At 40.9% G+C, this 20,414-nt stretch overlaps 1 protein-coding gene across 3 annotated transcripts in view; it reads right to left on the bottom strand.

The window, feature by feature from the left end:
• The window catches only part of zfpm1 (zinc finger protein, FOG family member 1), a 258,811-nt gene extending 238,481 nt beyond the window's left edge, over nt 1-20,330 (bottom strand). For 2 of the 3 annotated variants that reach the window (XM_085991613.1, XM_085991616.1), the window contains exon 1: nt 20,090-20,330. In XM_085991613.1, the coding sequence (XP_085847739.1) occupies nt 20,090-20,129 (40 nt within the window). In that variant the 5' untranslated portion in view covers nt 20,130-20,330. The remainder of the gene's footprint in view (nt 1-20,089) is intronic. The other variant, XM_085991615.1, reaches the window with a different exon arrangement.
• Between the last annotated feature and the right edge of the window lie 84 nt (nt 20,331-20,414).

Below are 20,414 nucleotides of genomic sequence, written 5' to 3'. Positions count from 1 at the left end.
AATCAGGCGCTGCACGCGACTCTTAAGGCGCTAACGCGGAGGCGCTACCCAATATCGCTGCGGCGGGGCGCAGCCCAGGTGCTTTCAATAATCACTTTCCCTGAGACACACTGGCACCGGCCAGCTCTTAAAGGGGCAGGTCAATTGGCATCACCAGACACACTCACTGCCTTGTAGGCCTTCAAAGCGGTGGGAGCCTACCTGTGGCGCACCAGCCTAGCAAGAAATGGAAAGGGTGAGGCAGAGGGCGGAAAGCCTCACTGATGGGGCATTGGATGCTTTGGTTGGCGCAGTGGAATCAAGGCCAAGGAAGATGGTCGGAATGTGATTTGTGTTTTGGACAGTCTCCCGGGTGTGAGAGGCAGTTATGTGTCAATGTATTAGTTTTGCTTTCTGTTGCCATAGCTTTCTCATGTTTGAAGGAACCACATTTTGTGTAATGAAACACTTTCTTCATTTACAATGGCCATGCCTGCTATTTACATGCATCTTGCCCTTCACAGGCTTGGGGGTATCAGACCGGCTGCAGATCTGGCTGAAGCAGCTGGTAGAGCTCAGTCACCACCTCCTTTCTAAATCGCAGCCTTCTGACACACTGCTCCTCCGGCATGTTCATGTAGGAAAGCTGCTGTCGGAAAACCCTGCCAGCGTAAGGTCTGCTGTGGCGACATCTGTTGGCCCTCCTCCGTCTGGCCATGCCCGCCCCCCTCTCCCAGCGTCTCAGTGCCCTTTCCAGATGATTCAGCAGCAGGACGTTCCCCTCCAATGCAGGCCCCATAATAAGTGCCCACAGGAAGGTTCCCCGTTGTCAAGGCTCACCAACAGCAAGGCGATGGTCAGAAGGCTGCTGTTCCTCTGCCAGCGTGGGCCCAGTGGTCAAATGGCTCTCAGTGTGCAGGTCAGCAACTCTTTGTAGCTCTCGAGGAAGTTGTGCACCAGAAATGTGTGCCGTTTTTAAACCACACCAGTCCCCTTTAAATAACACTCCTCCAGCCCGAAAGCGACTTGGTAAGGCCCAGGAAAACTGTCACTAATAGCGCCAGGCGCTACGGAGGGGGGGCACCACTAAATTTCCCGTCTGGGGCGCCGAAAAGGCGTTGCACACTCAGATGACATCATAATTAGCCTGCGCCCATGAGCGGGCGCTAAGCGTTAGCGCCGGCGCTAAATGCATACTAAATATGGGGCGAGGCGCTAAACGCCTTGCGCCCCACCGGAATTTGGCTATCGCCCCAGTTATTGCCCTCTTTAGGCGCTAATCCCTGGCGCAACCAACCGAATTTCTAGGCCAATGTGCCTTATTTTTTGTAACAAGTATCTTACATGACACCTTATCAAACACCTTCTGAAAAACAACATATATAATATTCACCATATTCCCTTCATCTATACACTGATTGCTTCAAAAATTTCAATTAAATTAATAAAGCAGGACCTGCCCTTTACTGAGAAGATAAGCTGGCCTATAGTTTACTGGTTTATCCCCTTCCCTTTTCTTGAACAGAGATGTAATATTGGCCATCCTCCAGCACACTGGCACAATTGGTTAATATCTCTGGTATCTCCTCCCTAACCTTCCTCAGTACTCAGGAATGTATTTCATCCAAGCCTGTTGATTTTTCTACTTTCAGTTCCACTAACTCTCGTTTCAAATACAATTTTCTTTCCAATATTTATCTCCACTAGTGGCTGCTCACCATCCTCCTCAGAGACTCCCTACAATCCCAATTTCACTTTCCCCTGCAACAGCACAGTCAAAATACTTATTGAACATCACCACCATTCCTTTACTCTCAAGTACAAGATGGCCTCCATCATCATTAAGTTGCCCCATCCGTTTTTGACTATCCTTTTATTTCTTAATATTCTTGCTATGTCCCTATATGTTGTTGACCACCACTTTTTCCATAGACATTTTCACCTTCCCAATCTCCCTTTTTTATTCCTAGCTTTTTAGATTTCCCAGTTTTCCTCTGTATTATCCCCTGTATATTTATCATATGCTTTTATTAAAACAAATTTTTGCTCTAATGTATTTATTCTTGGAACCTCAACCTTTGATGCACCCTCTTTAGTCAGAATATATTTCTCATTCATCCATTATTAAAATATCTCCCACAGCCCACTATTTGAACTTCCATTTCCTTTCCAGCCAATTAATCTGGACTAAGTTTCATTCCATACTAGTGAAAAAAACTAATTTCCAGTCCAACACCTTTATCTTCAAGTCCTCTATCAGTTTTGATGTGAACCTAATTAAATTATGGCTACTACATCTTAAGTGATCTCCAACCTTAAAGTCATTCACTTACCCTGCTTTATTACCCAGAACCAGACCCAGCACTGCAATCTTCCTTGTCGGACATGCAGCATACTGATTAATGAACAGTCTTGGATGCACCCTAAGAACCCTTTCCATTTGTCGTCTACTTTAGAATAGTTAAAGTCTCCCATTATTACAATGATGTTACTACTGCAAACCTCTCTAAATTGTCTATAAATCTCAACTTGATTTATTTTCCACTATTCAATGATCTACAATGTACTCCCAATGTGGTGACAGAAGTGATAATGGTGTGACAAAAGGAGGCAATAATGGGAGAAATAAAAGATATATCCAAGATCCAGAGGATATGTAAATAGTTACAGCAGAATAGCAGAGGGTGGGTGAGGGAAGCATGGTAAAGCTGGCAATGCACAGAAGGCTCCAGTGACCCAGGAGGATGACGGAAGAAAAAAGCAGGTGACATCAGGGGAGCAGACCGTGTACAGATAGGATATCCCCATCCCAAGCACCAGCCCACAAACTCCCCTCCTGGATTTTTTTTTTTTTAAATTTAATTTTTTTCTTTTTTTTTTAAAAACACAGACAGATGTGTCTTATACACTGGTCACATCCTCTCTCAGGTATTCTTCCTGTTGAAGCAATTTTATCAAAGACAATGGACCTTGCAGCAGCACTGAATTCCTATCAACTACTGCTGTCAGTTTCACTCCTCCAACGCTATGATATTTAAATGACAACTCCTGGTTCTGAATGTCAGCTTCAGTCCAAGCTCCCACAACGGATTTAAAACTGGAGACAGTCCAGCAGGATAGATAGAGGGAAAAGACACTTAGCAGTGAAGGCCAGAACTGAGGTCCTGAGAGACAGTTGTCATTTAAATATCACCGCGCTGGAGGAGTGGTGCAGCACTTTGTTGAAATGTGCTGGTTTAAAAGGAGAACAGAAAGAAAATGTATTTGTGGATGCAGCCCACCTGAAGATGGTCTGTAATGTTTAATATGAGTCAGGTTTTTTTCTGCTTTTTGAGTAGAATTTTGAGGTTTCCATTTACATGAATATAGTTGAATAATTTTACACACATCATTTTTTTTCTCTCACACACCTGGTTGTATGGATTCTACAAGTAAACTGTTCCACATAGGTGGTGATTACAACATAAAATTCTCGGCAACTGTGCACAAATTAGCAACTTCAATGAGGCTATAACAATGGCTGTCAAATGAAGTGGAAATTTCAAATCTTCAGTGGCGAGTTCCATGTAATCCATCTTGGTCCTCAATGCTAATCATGAAATGTTTGAAAATTCAGTACTAGCTGGGCACTCCATAATGCTTGGTAAATTAATTTTTAAATATCAGATGTCTCCAAACTGCATCTATCCATTACCATCATGAATGCTAGTCTGCTGGACCTAATGGAACCACTAATAAGATTCATAGATGATGTTTGCCGAGTTTACTCTGTGGCATGTTAAATAATGTTAAAAACCTGTTTTTTTCTACTGGGAAGGAGACTATTACAAAAACAGTCTGAATAGATGAACAGATTACATAAAAATACTCCAAATGTCTTAATCTAAATGTACACTCTCAGGAGCCGCAAGCCTACATTTCGTTGTACTGCACTTGTGCACTAACAATGACAATAAAGTTAATTATTATTATTAACATCGTCTTCAAACTATTTCATGGTTTCTATTTTTTTTTGATGATCGATACCCCAACTCAACAAATTTTACTGTTCAAGTCAGTGGCAAATTTTTGATATTCCTCACACTTGCAAGCATAAATAAAAATAATCAGAGAGACTTGCATTTCTATAGCGCCTTTCATGACCTCAGGACGTCCCAAAGCACATTACAGCCAATGAATGTAGTCACTGTTGCAATGTAGGAAACACGGCCGCCGATTGCGGTTTGTGGGAGCTTGCTGTGTGCAATGTGATAATGACCAGATAATCTGTTTTTGTTATGTTGAAATAAGGTTAACATTAAAAATCAACTATTGCATAAAATTGTATTTAAAAAGGCAACAAGGTGATGTAAATAAACAAGTTCCCAGTTTCCCCCAACAAGAAAAATCATAAGGCTTGTGCAAGATCCACATTTCACCCTTTGGTCTCCAGTAAGAACACCTATCTCATCAATGTGGGCGAGCTCACACCATACATGCCAGTGTGATATTCCAACATTCCTATCATAGTACAATGTGGGCGAGCTCACACCATACATGCCAGTGTGATATTCCAACATTCCTATCATAGTACAATGTGGGCGAGCTCACACCATACATGCCAGTGTGATATTCCAACATTCCTATCATAGTACAATGTGGGCGAGCTCACACCATACATGCCAGTGTGATATTCCAACATTCCTATCATAGTACTATTTATTCAATGCTTTATTTATAAATATGCTATGAACACAATGAAAATAAGTACCAGTTCTCCCCATTATCTTTTTGGAGCTAGTTGAATGCATATCATTGTATATTGGTATAGATACAATCAGAAAACATCTAGGTGATCAGTGTGGCCAAGTTCCCAAATCCTTTGCTTAACTTGTGACCAAACACCTGTGTTGTTGTACCCATAAGTAGCCTGCATATACAAATCCAAAACTGCGCATAATTTAGGCACACACAAATCACTGTGCAGAACAAACTGGTATAAAAGGAAACTAAACAGGACTTTCACAACAACTGATTTCTTCACAATCTGGCAACAAACCACACAACAACAATGGTCTACGAAAATTTGTTCCGGTTCACTACTTTGCAACTTGGTAATCTCCTCAGTGTGAATTCAAAATCAGATTGCATCGAAATTTTGGAGTACTCTAGAATCCAACTGAAGTATAACCATGGTATCCCTTTATTCTCGTAAGTCTCAAGAAAAGTCTCGTTTCACTTACGCAGTTACATAGGACACTGAAACCCAGTTATCTCCAATAAGATATTCTTTTCAGTATGAAGGTTTAGCTTTGGGCAACAAAAAAAATCCAGATCATCTCAGGGTTTTACTGCATTTGCCCGATTTCAATTTCTATGAAATGAACAGCTATTTAATGATGCTTGCAAACTAGCATCAAAATATCTGTACAAAGTTTACACTGTACACTACAAATAACACTGACAAGTGAGAGACAAAAGATGCAAAATTTATCTGACAACTACAGCAACTTGCATTTATCTAGCACATTTAATGAAGTGAAACGTCCCAAAGTGCTTCACTGGTGCGTAATCAGACAAAAATTGACACGAGCCAAAGAAGGAGATATTAGGAATAACAACAGAAAATGCTGGAAAAACTCAGCAGGCCAAGCAACATCCGTGGAGAGAAAATAGAGTCAACAAAGGTTTGACCCGAAACGTTGACTCTGTTTCTCTCTCCACGGATGTTGCCTGGCCTGCTGAGTTTTTCCAGCATTTTCTGTTGTTATTTCGGATTTCCAGCATCTGCGGTATTTTGCTATCATAAGGAGATATTAGGACCGGTGACTAAAAACTTGGTCAAAGAAGTAGGTTTTAAAGGAGCAGAGCGAGATGGAGAGGTTAAGCTTAGGTCCTAGACAGCTGAATGGGGATGGGTGAATGGGACTTGGTGAGGGTTAAGATACAGACAACAGAGTTTTGAATGAGCTCAAGTTTAAAGAGAGTCTGGAGGTAACAAAAGCATGGATGAGTGTTTCAGCAGCAGATGGGCTGAGGCAGGGACAGAGAGGGGTGACGTTATGGAGGTGGATGTAGGCGGTCTTTGTGATAGGATATGGGGTTGGAGTCTCAGCTCCGAGTCAAATAAGCTTCTGAGGTTGCGCACAGTCTGGTTAAGCCCAAGATAGTGGCTAAGGAGAGGGATGGAATCGGTAGTGAGGGGATGGAGTTTGTCACAAGGGCTAAAAATAATGGCTTTGTTCTTCCCAATGTTAAATTAGAGGAAATTGTGACTCATTCAGGACTGGATGTCAGACAAGCAACACAGGCAGTGGAGGAGGGTCAAGAGAGGTGGTGTTAGAGTAGAGCTAGCCAGTGTATATGTGGAACCTGACATCATATAGTTGATTTTCAGTGTGCCGTGCGGGGGGCTAAAATCCCGAATTCAGGGGTCCCGACACCATCCCGCCCAAAACCCGCCTCCATGTAAGTTTCAAAGGAGGCGGGTACCCGCCCCGCACTGGGACCCGCCGACCCGAGGCGGGAAGGGATTAGTGCCAATTAACTGCCTGTTAACAGGCAGTTTTTAGCCTAATCCCTATTTTGAAGGTTGTCATGTGGGATTCCCGACAGCTCCAAACCACGCCAAGTTAGAGTCGTCGGGCCGTCGGGTTGAAGGACTTGGAGGGGTCGCAATGTCGGTGTTCAGGGGAGTGATGGGTGCATGAGTGCAAAGGTAAGTGTGTTTGGTGTGTCTAAAGAAGTTTAAATTACCTCTACTTACCTTTACAGCCTTCCTTCCTCTAGGTTTTGGGAGTCCATCATTCAGCCGGCACAGAAAGCAGAATGGCCGCGAGCTGTCAAAAGTGACAGCCTGCAGCTTTCAGTGCCGGCGAGATTTCTAACTGAATCTGCGTAGAAGGCCTCAGGTTAGAAGTAAGACTGTCAGTGTTTGACAGCTTTAAACAGCTGTGAAACACTGATATTTCATCTGTCAACATGTCTTGACAGATGAAATTTCAGTCTGTGACATCACCTGTTGCCGGGTGGCCCTTAATTGGCCTGCTGAGCCCGCTGGGCAGGCTCAACAAGGTCAATCAAGTGAAAATCGCGTGGATTGACCGCATCTTGATGGAGGCGGGACTACAACCCGAAAGTTGTAGTCCCGCCTCCTTCCCGACTTCCGAATGAAAATCCAGCCCCATGTCTTTGGATAGGTCAGTGAGGGTCAGCATGCAGATGAGAAATAGAAGGGTGTCGAGGATCAAGCCTTGGGGAACACCAGAGGTAACGGTGGAGGGGCTGGAACAAAAGGCATTCTGAGTTGTGGTGCCCAAAACTGAATGCAGTACTCCAGATGGGGCATGACCAAGCATAAATTCCTCCCCTTTGCATTAGAGATAAAGGCAAATACCCATTAGCATTTTGGTTGCTTTTTGTGCCCATCTAACAGTTTTTAATGATTTATGTACATTGGCTCCCAAATCTCTTTGTTCCGTTACAGTTCCTATTTTCCCACCATTTAGAAAATACTCAAATCATTATTCTTGGGTCCAAAATGAATGATGTCGCACTTGCTCACATTGAACTGCATTTGCCATAGTTTTGCCCACTCACTTAATCTGTCCATGCCCCTTTGTAACTTCCTGCCCTGTCTGCACTACTTACTGTCACTCCTAACTTAGTGTAATTTGCAAACTAGGATGTACACTCCTGATTCCTTCATCCAAGTCATTAATAAATATATGAAGAAAATTTGAGGCCCCAGAACAGATCCCCGGGAAACACCACCTGTCTCATCCAGCCAAAGTAACGACCCTATATCCCCACTCTCCGATTCCTACCTCCCAGCTAATTTCCAACCCACGTCAAAAGGCTACCCCCAATTCCGTTCGCTCTCATTTTTGCTCTTAATTTCTTATGTGAAACTTTATATAATGCCTTCTGGAAGTCCATATAGATAACATCCATAGACACTCCCTTATTAGGTGACCTCCCCAAAACATTCAACTGGATTAGTCAGACATGACTTGCCCTTAACAAAGCCATGCTTGCTCTCTCTGATCAGCACATATTTGTTCAAGTGCTCAGTCACTCGATCCCTAATGACAGATTCTAGTAGCTTCTCTACAACTGATGTTGAAAAGGTACATTTTAAGGAAGGTCTTAAACAAAAGTAGAGAAGTGGAGAGGCACAGGAGTTTAGTAAGGGAATTCTAGAGCATGGCACCTAGATGGCTAAAGGCATGGCTGTCAATGGTGGGACAAAGAGAGAAATGCACAAGTGGGCAGAGTCAGACAAATGGAGTTTTGACAGAGGGGTTTTAAGGCAAGAGGACATTACAGAGGAGCAAGGCCATGAAGGCATTTAAACACGAGGGTGAGAATTTTAAATCTGCCATGTTAGAGGACTGTGAGTCAAAGTAGGTCAGCAAAGACAGGAGTGATAAGTGAGTGGGATTGGTGCAGGATGGTGTACAGACAGCAGAGTTTTGGATGAGCTGAAGATTACAGAGGGTGGAGAATTTGAGGCCCGCTAGGAGAGCAACAGAATAGTCGCCTATTGTACATATCGCTCTCTTCAATTCAATTCAATTTTATTTGTCATATATGCAGCAGACGTGTGTACTGCACAATGAAATGTTGATTTTTACGAGTCCTCCCAACATTGGAATAAATATGGCATAACAATGATAAAATACTAATAGAAATACAGTAATAATAAATAAAACAGTAATAAATAATAATAAATTATGCGTTCATGAGTCTTATGGCCTGGGGGTAGAAGATGTTTCGAAACCTGCTGGTACGAGACCGTATGCTTCGGTATCTCTTACCGGACGGGAGCAGGGCGAAGAGGTTGTGGCCAGAAAAGCTCAGTGGTCAGCAGTTTAGTGAGAATGGGTTCAAGGGAGCAGAAGATGGGTCTTATGGATGAGACGAGTTTGGAGGTCCACTTGAGCAGAGATAAGAGAGCAATTATTGAAAGATGTGGGATCAAGACTAGGACAGGAAGTAGCTGAAGGGATGGTCTCAATCTTAGTGACAAAGATGTACATGAGCTCCTCACACGTGTTCTTGGAGGTGAGGGTGGAGGGCGCAGGGAGAAGCATTTAAGGAGACAGTTGGTGAAAAGTAAAATGCTGTTTTGGCAGAGTAGAGGGAGGCCTGATAATGCTTGATGTGGTCCAGCCAGATCTGGTAATGATGCTTAAACCAGTAGTGCACCAGATATGCTCAAGTCTGTGCCCCTTGGACTTGAGGGAGTAAAGATGCCAGCCACATCAAGGGAAACAAACAGGATGGGAAAGATTAATGATTTTACAGGAGACAAGGGCATTAATGATGGAAATGAAGGAATGGTTGAGCAGATTGACAGTTGCAGAAGTACCATGGCGAATGGAAGGCCACAGACCAGGCATATGGGCGTTTGAAAGTGACCGGGGCAGATAAAAAAAAAAAGGGGTTAAAAGTGGTCATATATGGCCATAATCTGTAATTGAGACCATGGGAGTAGAGAAGCCACAGGAGATGGCAACATCGAGGGGATGACCATGAATATGGGTAGGAGAGTTTATATGAAAGGAGGTTTAGGAAGCACAAGAGAGCAGTGAAATTAGAAGACAAAGGCAAAGTGAATTGAAATGGAGATTGAAATCAGTGAGGATGAGGAGTTCCTAAGTGCAGAGGCTGAGGGAGGAGAGCAGGGAGGATATCTCAGGGGAGAAACTTGGGATACTACTTGGGGAGGGCAGCAGAGATTGAGGATTTTAAAGGAGGTAATGGGGAGAACAGTGTGAGGAAGAAGAAGTTGCCAAATGAGTAGGAGGAGAGTCCCTCTGATTTCTAAGCCAGTGGCTGTATGCATCATATATCTCATTAAACTAAGTGATGATATGTGTGAGTGCCATTTGCATTATGCCCACCAGCAAAGTTGCAAATGAGATCCAAAGTGCAGATTATGCAATTTATAAATTGATTTTTACAAAATGAAAGTCCATTCCATCAATTGGTTTACCAATATATAGAGTGCTAAAAAACTGGTTGGCACAGGTTTACAGTTGCAATTCACTACACCAAGACTGTTCAGTTTCAGTCGAACCATTTGGCAAGGCACCAATTAAGCACAGCCTAAGCAAAAGGCAAATTATTTTCAAATCGTCAGGCAAGCCACATCAGGAGGTTCTCATGCACTTCTTTTTGCTAGCTACAAATAGAAAAAGGCAAAATTACACTCAGATGGAAAATAGGAGTTTTTTTTTATTTTTAAAATAAACATGCTAATTCCCCTTATACACCCAGACACCGCATCACTGCCTGACTTGTTAAAGCATAGTCAGATCAATCCTGATATGAACAATTAGGTGGCACAAGATGCTTTGGCATCAAAATCCAATATGCAGCAATCAGATGAAATTTCAACCTCACAAAGCCAAATTGCAATACTGCTTGTGGGGAGGTCCTCAGGCTGCTTTTCCATATGTACCCTTGGTCTAATTCAAAAGAGCAATAGCAGAGGACTTGGAGGAGATTACAGTTCCACCATTTCGGCTATAGTTGTTGCAGAGATCAGGGAGAACACGAGGGGAAAAAAGACAAAAGTTTGTACCATCACCAAATAACAAATGTTCTAATACAGAATGTTCCCAAGTTCTACTTTTGCTCTCTACCCACAAAGTAATTTCCTTTTTGCAAAATGTAACAAATTATTTCCCTAAAATGCCAATAAATGCTGTTTGACATTTTTGTAAACTTTAAATGTACACTATGAGCAAATGAGCTCACTTCGACTCAATACAGCCATAAACCCCTGCTTTAGGGGTAGGTGCTGAGCAGATGTACCCTTGGTTGAGAGAAAAGAAAGCCGAGAGAGAAAAATGGGGAGGAAGTTCTTCTAAGGGCATTAATTTTTAATCTAAATGGTTAAAACCAGAGGTTAGGTCGTATACATGAAATACAAAAATTAAAGCAGACTTACTTCAGTATGTTTGATTAATAGCCATTTTGAAAATAGGAAATTTTCAAAATGGTGGATGTAAATTAAGTCTATTGTATTCCGCCATGAATAACAGCCCTTAAATTTAATAGCGTCAATGGTTATCACTTTTCCATTAACTTACTGCCCTGTGCAAAACATTAATCGGGGAAGTCTTGTAGTCACAGAACGGACAGACAGATGCAGACAATAACTGCTCACTCATGCAGTTCTGGCGTTATCGGGACACAACACAAAATACTAAAGCTCCGTACATTTTGCAAGATCCTAAGCATCGTGTCCAATATTGTAGACCTTCAAAGAAAATATATTTTAAATTGTGTTTCATTTCATAGTTCCTCTCATTTGTGCAAAATACACAGTCTGGTAAGTTGGCAACCTTTTATTTTCTGTGAATTGACAGTTCAGTTTGTAAGAAAAGAAGGGTGTGTGAAAAGAGGTGTTGTGTAGATAAGACTTTTTAAATAAAACATACTGAGCATTCATCAGCTGCCACTGTTTCAAATAATGGTTTACAAATGGACACAATTGTGTAGAAGCATTTTTAAAAAGGCACTGTTCCAATTTGTCATTTTAAATTAGATACAATCTCTGAAGTATAAAGTACAAAAAAAATCAGAATATTTTCCTAAATACAAAGTGAAATTAAAGAGCGAAACAAGAAGGTATCATATAATCTTTTGAATGAGAAAATATACGATCATGTTACGAACCATTTTAAGACAAACTCTGGAGCTCTCAACTTAAAACATTACATAGATCAAATGACTCATCTAACAGCTAACATTAGGTGTGTTTAGTTTACTTGTACCTTCAGAGACTGCAGATAATTTTAATATTGCACTGGTGTGTATCATTGATAATGAGCAGAACTGCTGTTAGACTTTGCCAATCCAATACCTATCTCTAATTAGTAACTGTCTGTATCATGATAAGGTAAACTCAGTTTGACCTTTCCATCATGTATCTATAGCAACCCAGCCACTTAGTTTATTTTTTAACTGATTAAATAGCAAATAGTAAAAGATCTTCAATTAGATATGCGTGATTAATTAACACATTTTGATTGGAATAAACGTTTCTTCTGAGGACTGTCTGAGGCAATAGTGTTCGAGGGCTATTGTTGAGAGGAAGCCTGAGAAAAGCCAGTGATTAAGATGTAGAGTAGCTTAGTTTCAAATACCTAGTCCTTCTGCCAAGTCCATATCCTATCTAATGAGGGTGTAGTTACTTAACATTCATCACCAGTGAACTCTGTAACTTTATCAGCTTACAAGCATGGCGCCATTGCAAGGCCAGGCCATTTTCAGTTCTCAGATAGTACAGATAAAAGTGTGATAGATTACAATAGATTGTTTCACTTGAGAATATGTGGCTCCCAGAACACATAATATAGTTCCCATCAGTTGTTTGGGGGGGGGGGGGGGGCGGAAGAAAATGAATGAAAAAAGACAATATGAGAAATAGGATAAGGAAAGAGTGATACAGAAACAAGAATAATTAAGAAAGGAGATACTGAATTACAAAGGAGAACCACGCAAGAAATCAAATTTAACCGGCAAGGAGTAAAAGAAAAGGAAGAGGGGAATATACATTTTAGTCAGGAAGAAAAATCTGTAAACAGGAGTGGGAAAGCAGAGGAGGAAAAGGAAAATGAATAGTGGGGTGAATGCAAATTATCCCAGCACAGGAAGAAGTGGGCCAAAGAAGAAGAATCAACAGTAACAGAAAAGGAGAAATTATTTGTGATGCAGTGGAAGTGTGTCCTAAATCTGGTCCTCGAGCCCAAGCTCATCAATAGCACGCAAAGAATATGAAACAGAATACATCAACTCAGAAGAAATTTGTAAAAGTGGAATACTAATTATTAGTTCCTTATTTTAATTTGGACAAGAGCATGTTAGAATATCTCATTCATTTCTTGAACAAAATCAAGCAATATTGCCCTTTGAGAGGGGTATTTTATTTCAGGCCTGTTGAGCTAAACCAGATTAATAAACAAATATCTTAAAGCAAAACATACAGTTGAGGAATATTTTGCCAGTTTAATTACTGTTATTTCAGAACACCTGCTATAATAAATGTCATACTTTGAGGAATTCACTGTCCCAACAATGGATGCTACTATTTTTATTCCAGTTTAGTTTACATTGCAATGGGGAGCTAGGGGGTTAATTTAAGTAGACAGCATTTGGAAGCAAATAACAGGGCTATATTATGATGTACATCAACAAAAACAATTTGCGTGCTGTATATTCTGCAGGCACATTTGTTGAGAAGTCATAAATTACCAGCAAGTGAGAGCAGGATTGTTGGCTTCTGCAGGTGAATGGAGACTCAGCTCTCTCAAGCCAGAAGAATTAGAGGCCAATACTATCTCCAGCAGCCATTCACACTGTTGTTCTGATGTTGCTGCCTCCAGAGACAACAGGGAAAGTCACCTCTTCAGGGCTTGGCAATTCAAAAAAGCACTGCTGCCAACTATAGCTGTAGTCATGGTAGAAGATACATACAGTATCAGTTGCCTGTGAAATCCCAAATGTAGCCTTGCAGTTGGCCACATTTTTGTCCTCAGATTTACAAGTTTTCTGCCCTGGTACAATGTGTTAGGCACTGGCCATTCTCCGATATCTCATCCATGTGTCTACTCACATGTGAACCAAGGCCTCGAATGCACCTATGCCTTGCCTTGTCCTCACTTCATGTCATGAGTATGGGCTGTTTGTTCAAGTTCATGATTCACATTCATTGGAAACCATTGGGATGCTGAGAAAACTCACTGCAGTCATGATGTACTTTTTTTTCCCCAGTTTTGTTCGACACTAAAAACTGTGTGAATACTCACTTAAATGGAACAGTACCCACCATAATTTACATGCACAATTCCAACAGGGGATGTGGAGGAAAATGGCTGAGAACAGCTTTCAGCACTGACCATGTACTGAAACAGGGATTTTCCTGTTTTTTATGGCTCACCTAGTCACTGTCTCTACTAGCCAAGTCATAATAATTCGGTATAAACAGCCGACACTTACAGCACAATAAAATCAAAAATAATTCAAATATAATTCAGAATGTCCTATGTAAATGTGTTTGTTGTAAAAAATCTCAACCAAGTTTCTGGAAGGTGCATACAGAATTATTCACCATTCCAACTAAATAGCAATTTCATTTAGAGGTGACATAAAGATGTCTGATGAAATGGAAGAATTCAACTGTTACAGAACAGAGTACTCTGTAGCTGAGGCAATGAACCCTATTTGACATCTTGTCCATACTATACTTGCCAGAGGAGTGCATCATACTAGGCGTCAATTGTAGAAAAGTGTCAGTCTCCAACATTGATATATCTCACCTTAAGCCTAAAAATAAACCCCGCCCCCTACAAATACTTTCTTTTGAAATCCTGATTCCTAAGTAGCACAAAATTCTATTTCCTTAGACATGATGCTGGTCAATGAACTAATCTCTTGGATTCTGTGTGCTAATACAACTCTAACCAGGCACCAGGATATGTCGACATAATTTTGTCTCCTTCCCTGTGGTGAAGCATCTCCCTTCAAACAGTTCCATTAAAATCTTGAAATCAGGTACAGGTACACTATCCCTTATCCGAAAGCCTTGGGACCAGCTGAGTTTCGGTTTTCGGATTTCAGAAGGTATTATTATAAGACTGGGAAATTTGTATTTAATATAAATTTTTAAAGTTCAGGCTACCTCTTGCGACTGTTCCGTGTCTCATTCCCCTTCCTGCTTCTCTGGAAAGCCGGATATCAGCTGACTCCTACTAAGCTGGCCCGCAAATCAGGTCGGGGGTCGGGTCGGGGGGGGGGGGGGGGGGGGAGAAAAGAATATCGGACGGGCCGCGGATCGGGTCGGGGGAAGAGAGAGAAAAGAATATCGGACGGGCCGCTGCATTGTTGGGTTCACTCTCCCGGTACCTCCTTCACACTGCCCGGCTCGGCCTGCAATCTCCTACCCAGGAGGGAACTCTGTGACCCTCTGCCCTGCTCAGCGTAAGTCGTGCGCCACTCTGGTCATGTCGTGCGCACGACTTATGCTGAACGAAAAAACTTTCGTTTTTTAGAGGTTTTCGGTAGTTCGGATAAAGGATAGTCTACCTGTATAGGTAGATTTTTGTTAGGTAGGAGTATCAAGGGATATGGAGTAAAGGTGGTTAAGGAGTTGAGGTGCACATCAGCCATGATCTACTTGAATGGCAGAGCAGGCTCAAGGGGCTGCTCCCATGTTCATAACATCAAGACGTAAACCAAAAAAGTGGGCCAGCAGCCTACTGAGCTACCCAGTTGATTTGCTGAGGTAATTAATATCCAGCAGTGCTACGAAGAGGCAAGGCAGTGTTGCACAACAAAACGTGGTCACATTATCACTAAATTATGGTGGTTACTGTTCCATTTAAGTAAGTATTCACACAATTATTGAACCAAACTAAAAAGCATCCCATGGTTCCTAATGAATGCAAATCATGGACTCTACCAAGCGTCCCATACTCATGCCTTTACTCATCGGTTACCCAATCAATTCAATTGGGCGAGTGCTGCCTGATTACACTAAAAATCTGGTACAATGGCTTACTTATTATCCAAAAATAAGGGTCAATGATGACACCACTCAAGTCATAAACTCATAATTAAATGAAAGAGCTTTGCTATAAAATCATCCTTGAATGTGAAACAAACCAGGGATGATTTGATGGCAGTGGCTCACTACAAAAAAGTTCATGACACTGTGAAGGAGTCCACTCTTTCCTCAAACATAGATAAGATGCTCACAATGACAGTGATTTAATTTTCAGCAAACCACCACTCATTGTCATTTCTGTTCTATAGTCAAAACTTGACAACATCACATCAGTTAATTACAAACCACTTTTTAATCACAAACACTGAAGTCCTATTTTGGTCCACCCGCCTTGGTAAATAGGAGAACAAAACTGATAAGATCAATTCCATCTTGTGTAATGTTCTGCTTTTTAAGCCATCTCCAAAGGGAAAAAGAAAACCAAAAGCACAAAGGAGGGCTCCCTTTTGTACCATGGGTAACACCATGGAAAGCAGGCAGCAGAGACAGACCAAGTAACCAGCTGGAAGGGGGGAAAGAATCATTGTGTTACTCGGCATGCAGGAGGAACAGCCCGTCAGCTCATGAAGCTGGAAGTACAAATGGCTACATCACATCCATCACAGATTTGAGCGGCACCACTTGCGTTAGAGCGAAAAAACAGTCTAAACCCAAAGTAATACTCAACAAAGCCAGACGACCGCAACTGTACAAGGTTTCCCTTGATCAGACAGCCGGGTTTTCCCTCCTCCGAACAGCAAACCATCAAGAAGCAGTATGAGAAACTCATTACTTTACTTAAGAAATATGGGTTGACGAACAAATGCCCAGATCATGGTCATTCTGAAGAATGCCAAACCCTCAATTTTCTTTTCTGAGCTCTGACTCAATTAGCGCACTCAGTCCAAAATTAATATTAAAAAAAAAAGACATCAGAAGACGACGTGCTCATTCCACTGCAGACAGGCAGTCAATCATGCCATATCTTATTGCAAGAACATTCACCTTATTTGCACAGACCTAATTTGAAAAATTTAATTTTATGTAAAAAAAAGAGATTACAAAAAAAAAATGTTATCATCAAGCAATGAATAATCCAGGCAGTTTTTTTCCTGGCATTTTGGTGGTGTGTGATAAGGCTAAAAACAACAGGCTGCTCAGTAAAGTGAAAAAAAGAGATAGATAACATTGATATGCACTCCTACACAAAACAGTCCAACCCTTATCTTTGCTTTTTATCACAGTTCTTTTTTTACACAACCGGACTGGAAGCTCCTTTAATAAAACACCACGAGAGGAAAAAAAAAAAGAGATGTGAAGTTTTAACTCTCCCCCTTTAAAAAAAAAACGAAACATAATTTATCAAGGTATTATCGAGAAATCCAGACACCCTAATCAGCTCCCATGAAGTCAGTATTTCCATTCTTATCTAGTGGAGGAGTGGAAATGGAGAAGTGATTGTCAGAGCTGCGCAGATTACTGGAGCGGAATGCTAATGGAAGACAAGGCTCGACCATTGGTCGCTTAGTATTTGCTATCTGCACCATTATCAAAGCTTATCAATGCAACCATCGCTTCATAGTAATGGGGCCAGTTCAACTTTCTGCATTATCATATAGCAAACCTGCCCAAGAGGCCTACACCAGGAGAGTGTTATCCAGCTCAGAAAAGGAGAGAGAGGAAAAGAGAAAAGCAATGATGGTAGAGACAGCAAAAAAAGAGTAGAACCTGAGAGGGATGTATAGACAAAGGGAGAGAAAGAAAAATATATAAAGACACATATATATCACGGAAACACAAGGAAATAGGTAATCTGTAGTTAAAAAAGAATAATGTATGAAGGAAAGGAGACACAAAAAGGAGACAGGACAGGACAAATAGTAACTGTAGCAAAGCAATGAAGGTGAGAAGTGAATTTAAAAGTAAGATAGCAGGTAGAGAAAGCAATTCAGTAAAAAGAAAAAAAGTGAAGATCGCGGAAAATCAAAGGCAGAGACTAAAGACTGTGTAACGTTAGATAACAGACAACAGGAAAGAAATGAGACAAAAAGAACAAAGCACTAGAAAATGGAAAAAAACTAAAAAGACACATTGTAAACATTATGAAGAACGTATGATCTCAAGTACATTACATTCTTTGCTTTCACAATGTAGCCGATACAAGATATTCTTATATTTGCCATATAAACTTTGTTTTAATATTTATTAAAATAGTTTCCAAATGGTCAACAGCAACTTTAACTATTAGTATGAAATTATTTTCACAAAAGGATAGTTAAGGGCAAATATTTTCTTCAGCTACAACATTGAATAGCAAGTCATTAGCTTGAAACTTTATACAAAAATAATTAATGGTGCACTAAACAAAGATATCCAGCTTACCAGAGAGCATTTAGCATTATCCTTGCAATTAAAGACAAATACTGTATCTTAACCATGGGGACATCTCAAATACAGCCTTTGGGATCTAGAAGCCAACCTGGATACAAGAATACATGCACAAGAGGCCGAGAATATTAAAACTATTTTCTTCAGTTTGTACATTTTACTATAGTTTCTATTATTAAAAAAAATGTAGTGATGCCTTTTGTGCACAGAGGGAACTGTCCCAATAATCTGTGGATAACAGACATTATACAATCAGTACCAATTCATACTTCCAAAAAGGTCATTTATTTTCACCTTTTCTTACCTGCACAATATATTATATAATGTTCCTAATTTTACTTTTTTAAAATCATAAGATTGTTCTGTTTATATTAATTAGCTTCTCATTATACATAATGATGTACATAAAAGTCAGCAAAATAAACTCAAACTGAAGTCTCATTTGAGGTCAAGTTTCTCTTACTTCCTAGGACAACCTACTTTTTCCTAAATAGATTTTGCATCAGCTTTTCTTATTTATTGGCATTATCCCTTGGTATCTGCTACAGTGCGAGTTCAAGATCAACTTCATCCAACAAATGGGGGATCAATCTTAAGAGGGCACCATTGTACATTTTCATACAGCATGTAAGTGTCAGCAGTCAACCCCCCCAAAACTCTGCAAGCTGTTTGCAAATAACATGGTCTATTTTTGTCATCTGTTTAAAATGATGCTGCATTTTAAGTGTAGCTTATCGAATACAACATCTTTAAATCAAAATGACCTTCAAGTAAAACAGAAGATTGGCCAATGCATTGGAGACTTATCAATAACAGAATATTAACAGGTCATCATATTTGTCTCATTCACATAGGGTCATTTTTCTTGAAACTTTCTCCTGTGGATCTATTCCAATCACCATTACCATGGTTTAGGATCGAGTAGAAAGGGGGGGGGGGGGGGGGAGGGAGAAGAGACTGATAACGCACACTGTTAGCAGAACCGTCGCTAAGCCACCCGAACAAATTTTGACAACTCAGAATTTTGCATTAAATATTAATAGATGGGTAAACAGTTAAAAACACATCCATCTAATACACCTTGGAAGATTATTTTCACTGCAGAGAATGTTACTTTCTATTAACCGAAAATAAAAATTGTGAACAGCATTCACTTGATATATAATTGGACATTCTATCCCAATGACCTGCTACATTTAACCAGCTGTTAAACTTTTGCCTTAAAAAAATAATGTTCCACTGCAGTAAAGCGTCATCACCCACTAGCTATTTATCTTTCACACTAATTAAATAAACTTCACAATAAATTACCAGCGTTGTGTAATATCCTACATCTAATTTTTCATATCACTAGATCAACACAACTTTTTTTTTTTAAATGTTACCTGGGACCTAGCAACTACAAAGCAAGTCAAAAGGAACCTGTACAGAATCTAAGAAAATTAACAAGCGAAAAAATAGCTTTAGCCTAATTCCAGGTGGTACAATGATGAAAAACAAAGATATCTACATGTGCTTTTTTTCCGCCTCTCCAGAATTAAGGAACTCACAATGTTAGATGTAAATGAATCAACGGTATTAATAGCTTAACGATGGAATCGATTACATCAGCAGTCTTTCTGGCTTTTTTTGGCTTTTTTATTTCTTTGTATTTGTATAACCGTCCCACACGGTACCTCTCCAGTCTGGTTCGAACTGATAAGAACTGTTATCGCACTTGGCAATCTATATCAGGACCTAGATCAAGCCTCCGGCTTATCGTGTTTTCTCATCACCCAGTCTACAGTCAAACAAGCTCCACTTTTGTTCTATGTTTCCTCTACCAGAAAAAAAGAGTCGTCATCAGAAAAAGAGCTCTATTTTAAAAAACAAAATAAAAGCAAATCATATTTAAACATGGAAAGTCAAGGGTATCGAGACCTGGCGATTGTGACTGCGATATAAAAACGCCAGATAAGTAAATGTGACCGATTATTTTTAAGCTTGCACTAAAGCAGACACTCTGGTTCGCCAACGAGGTCGTCTGTGAAAATAGATCCTGTGCCTCCCACTTCAGAGCAGAACCGTGAACACCTGCCTGGAAACGGATCGTTTTAAAGCTCGAAGAGAGACGCCGCATCGTTGACAGACAGCGAGAGAGTTTGCGAAGTGGGCAGGAACAAGCAGGCAAAGCGACAAACTCACGTTTAATCTGCCGGGGGTTACTCTGTTTCCTCCTGGACATTGTGGCTGCCGGTTGCCGTGGGGTGAGGGAGGGAGGGTTACGGGTGGCCAGCGGTGCTGTGCAGTCGCAGCATGGTACCGTCGCAGAGCACGGATACAGAGCGCCTAGCAGAGCAGAGCACGGAACTCAGTGACCGGAGCCCAGAGCAGCCGCAAGCAAACGTCCCATTCACAAGCAGCGCGCTATTATCCAGCCAGCACTCACCCGATACACTGTAGCCAATCCGCCGTCTGACGTCATGCCGCACGCCGCCGCCATGGCAACCCGGCAGCATTGAGCCGTACG

Source organism: Somniosus microcephalus, chromosome 6, assembly GCF_052327205.1.
Source record: "Somniosus microcephalus isolate GS21.2 chromosome 6, FLI_Smic_1.0, whole genome shotgun sequence".
Lineage (NCBI taxonomy): Eukaryota > Metazoa > Chordata > Chondrichthyes > Squaliformes > Somniosidae > Somniosus > Somniosus microcephalus.
The sequence above is the reverse complement of the archived record's forward strand: the minus strand, read 5'-3'. Positions and strand labels throughout refer to the sequence as shown.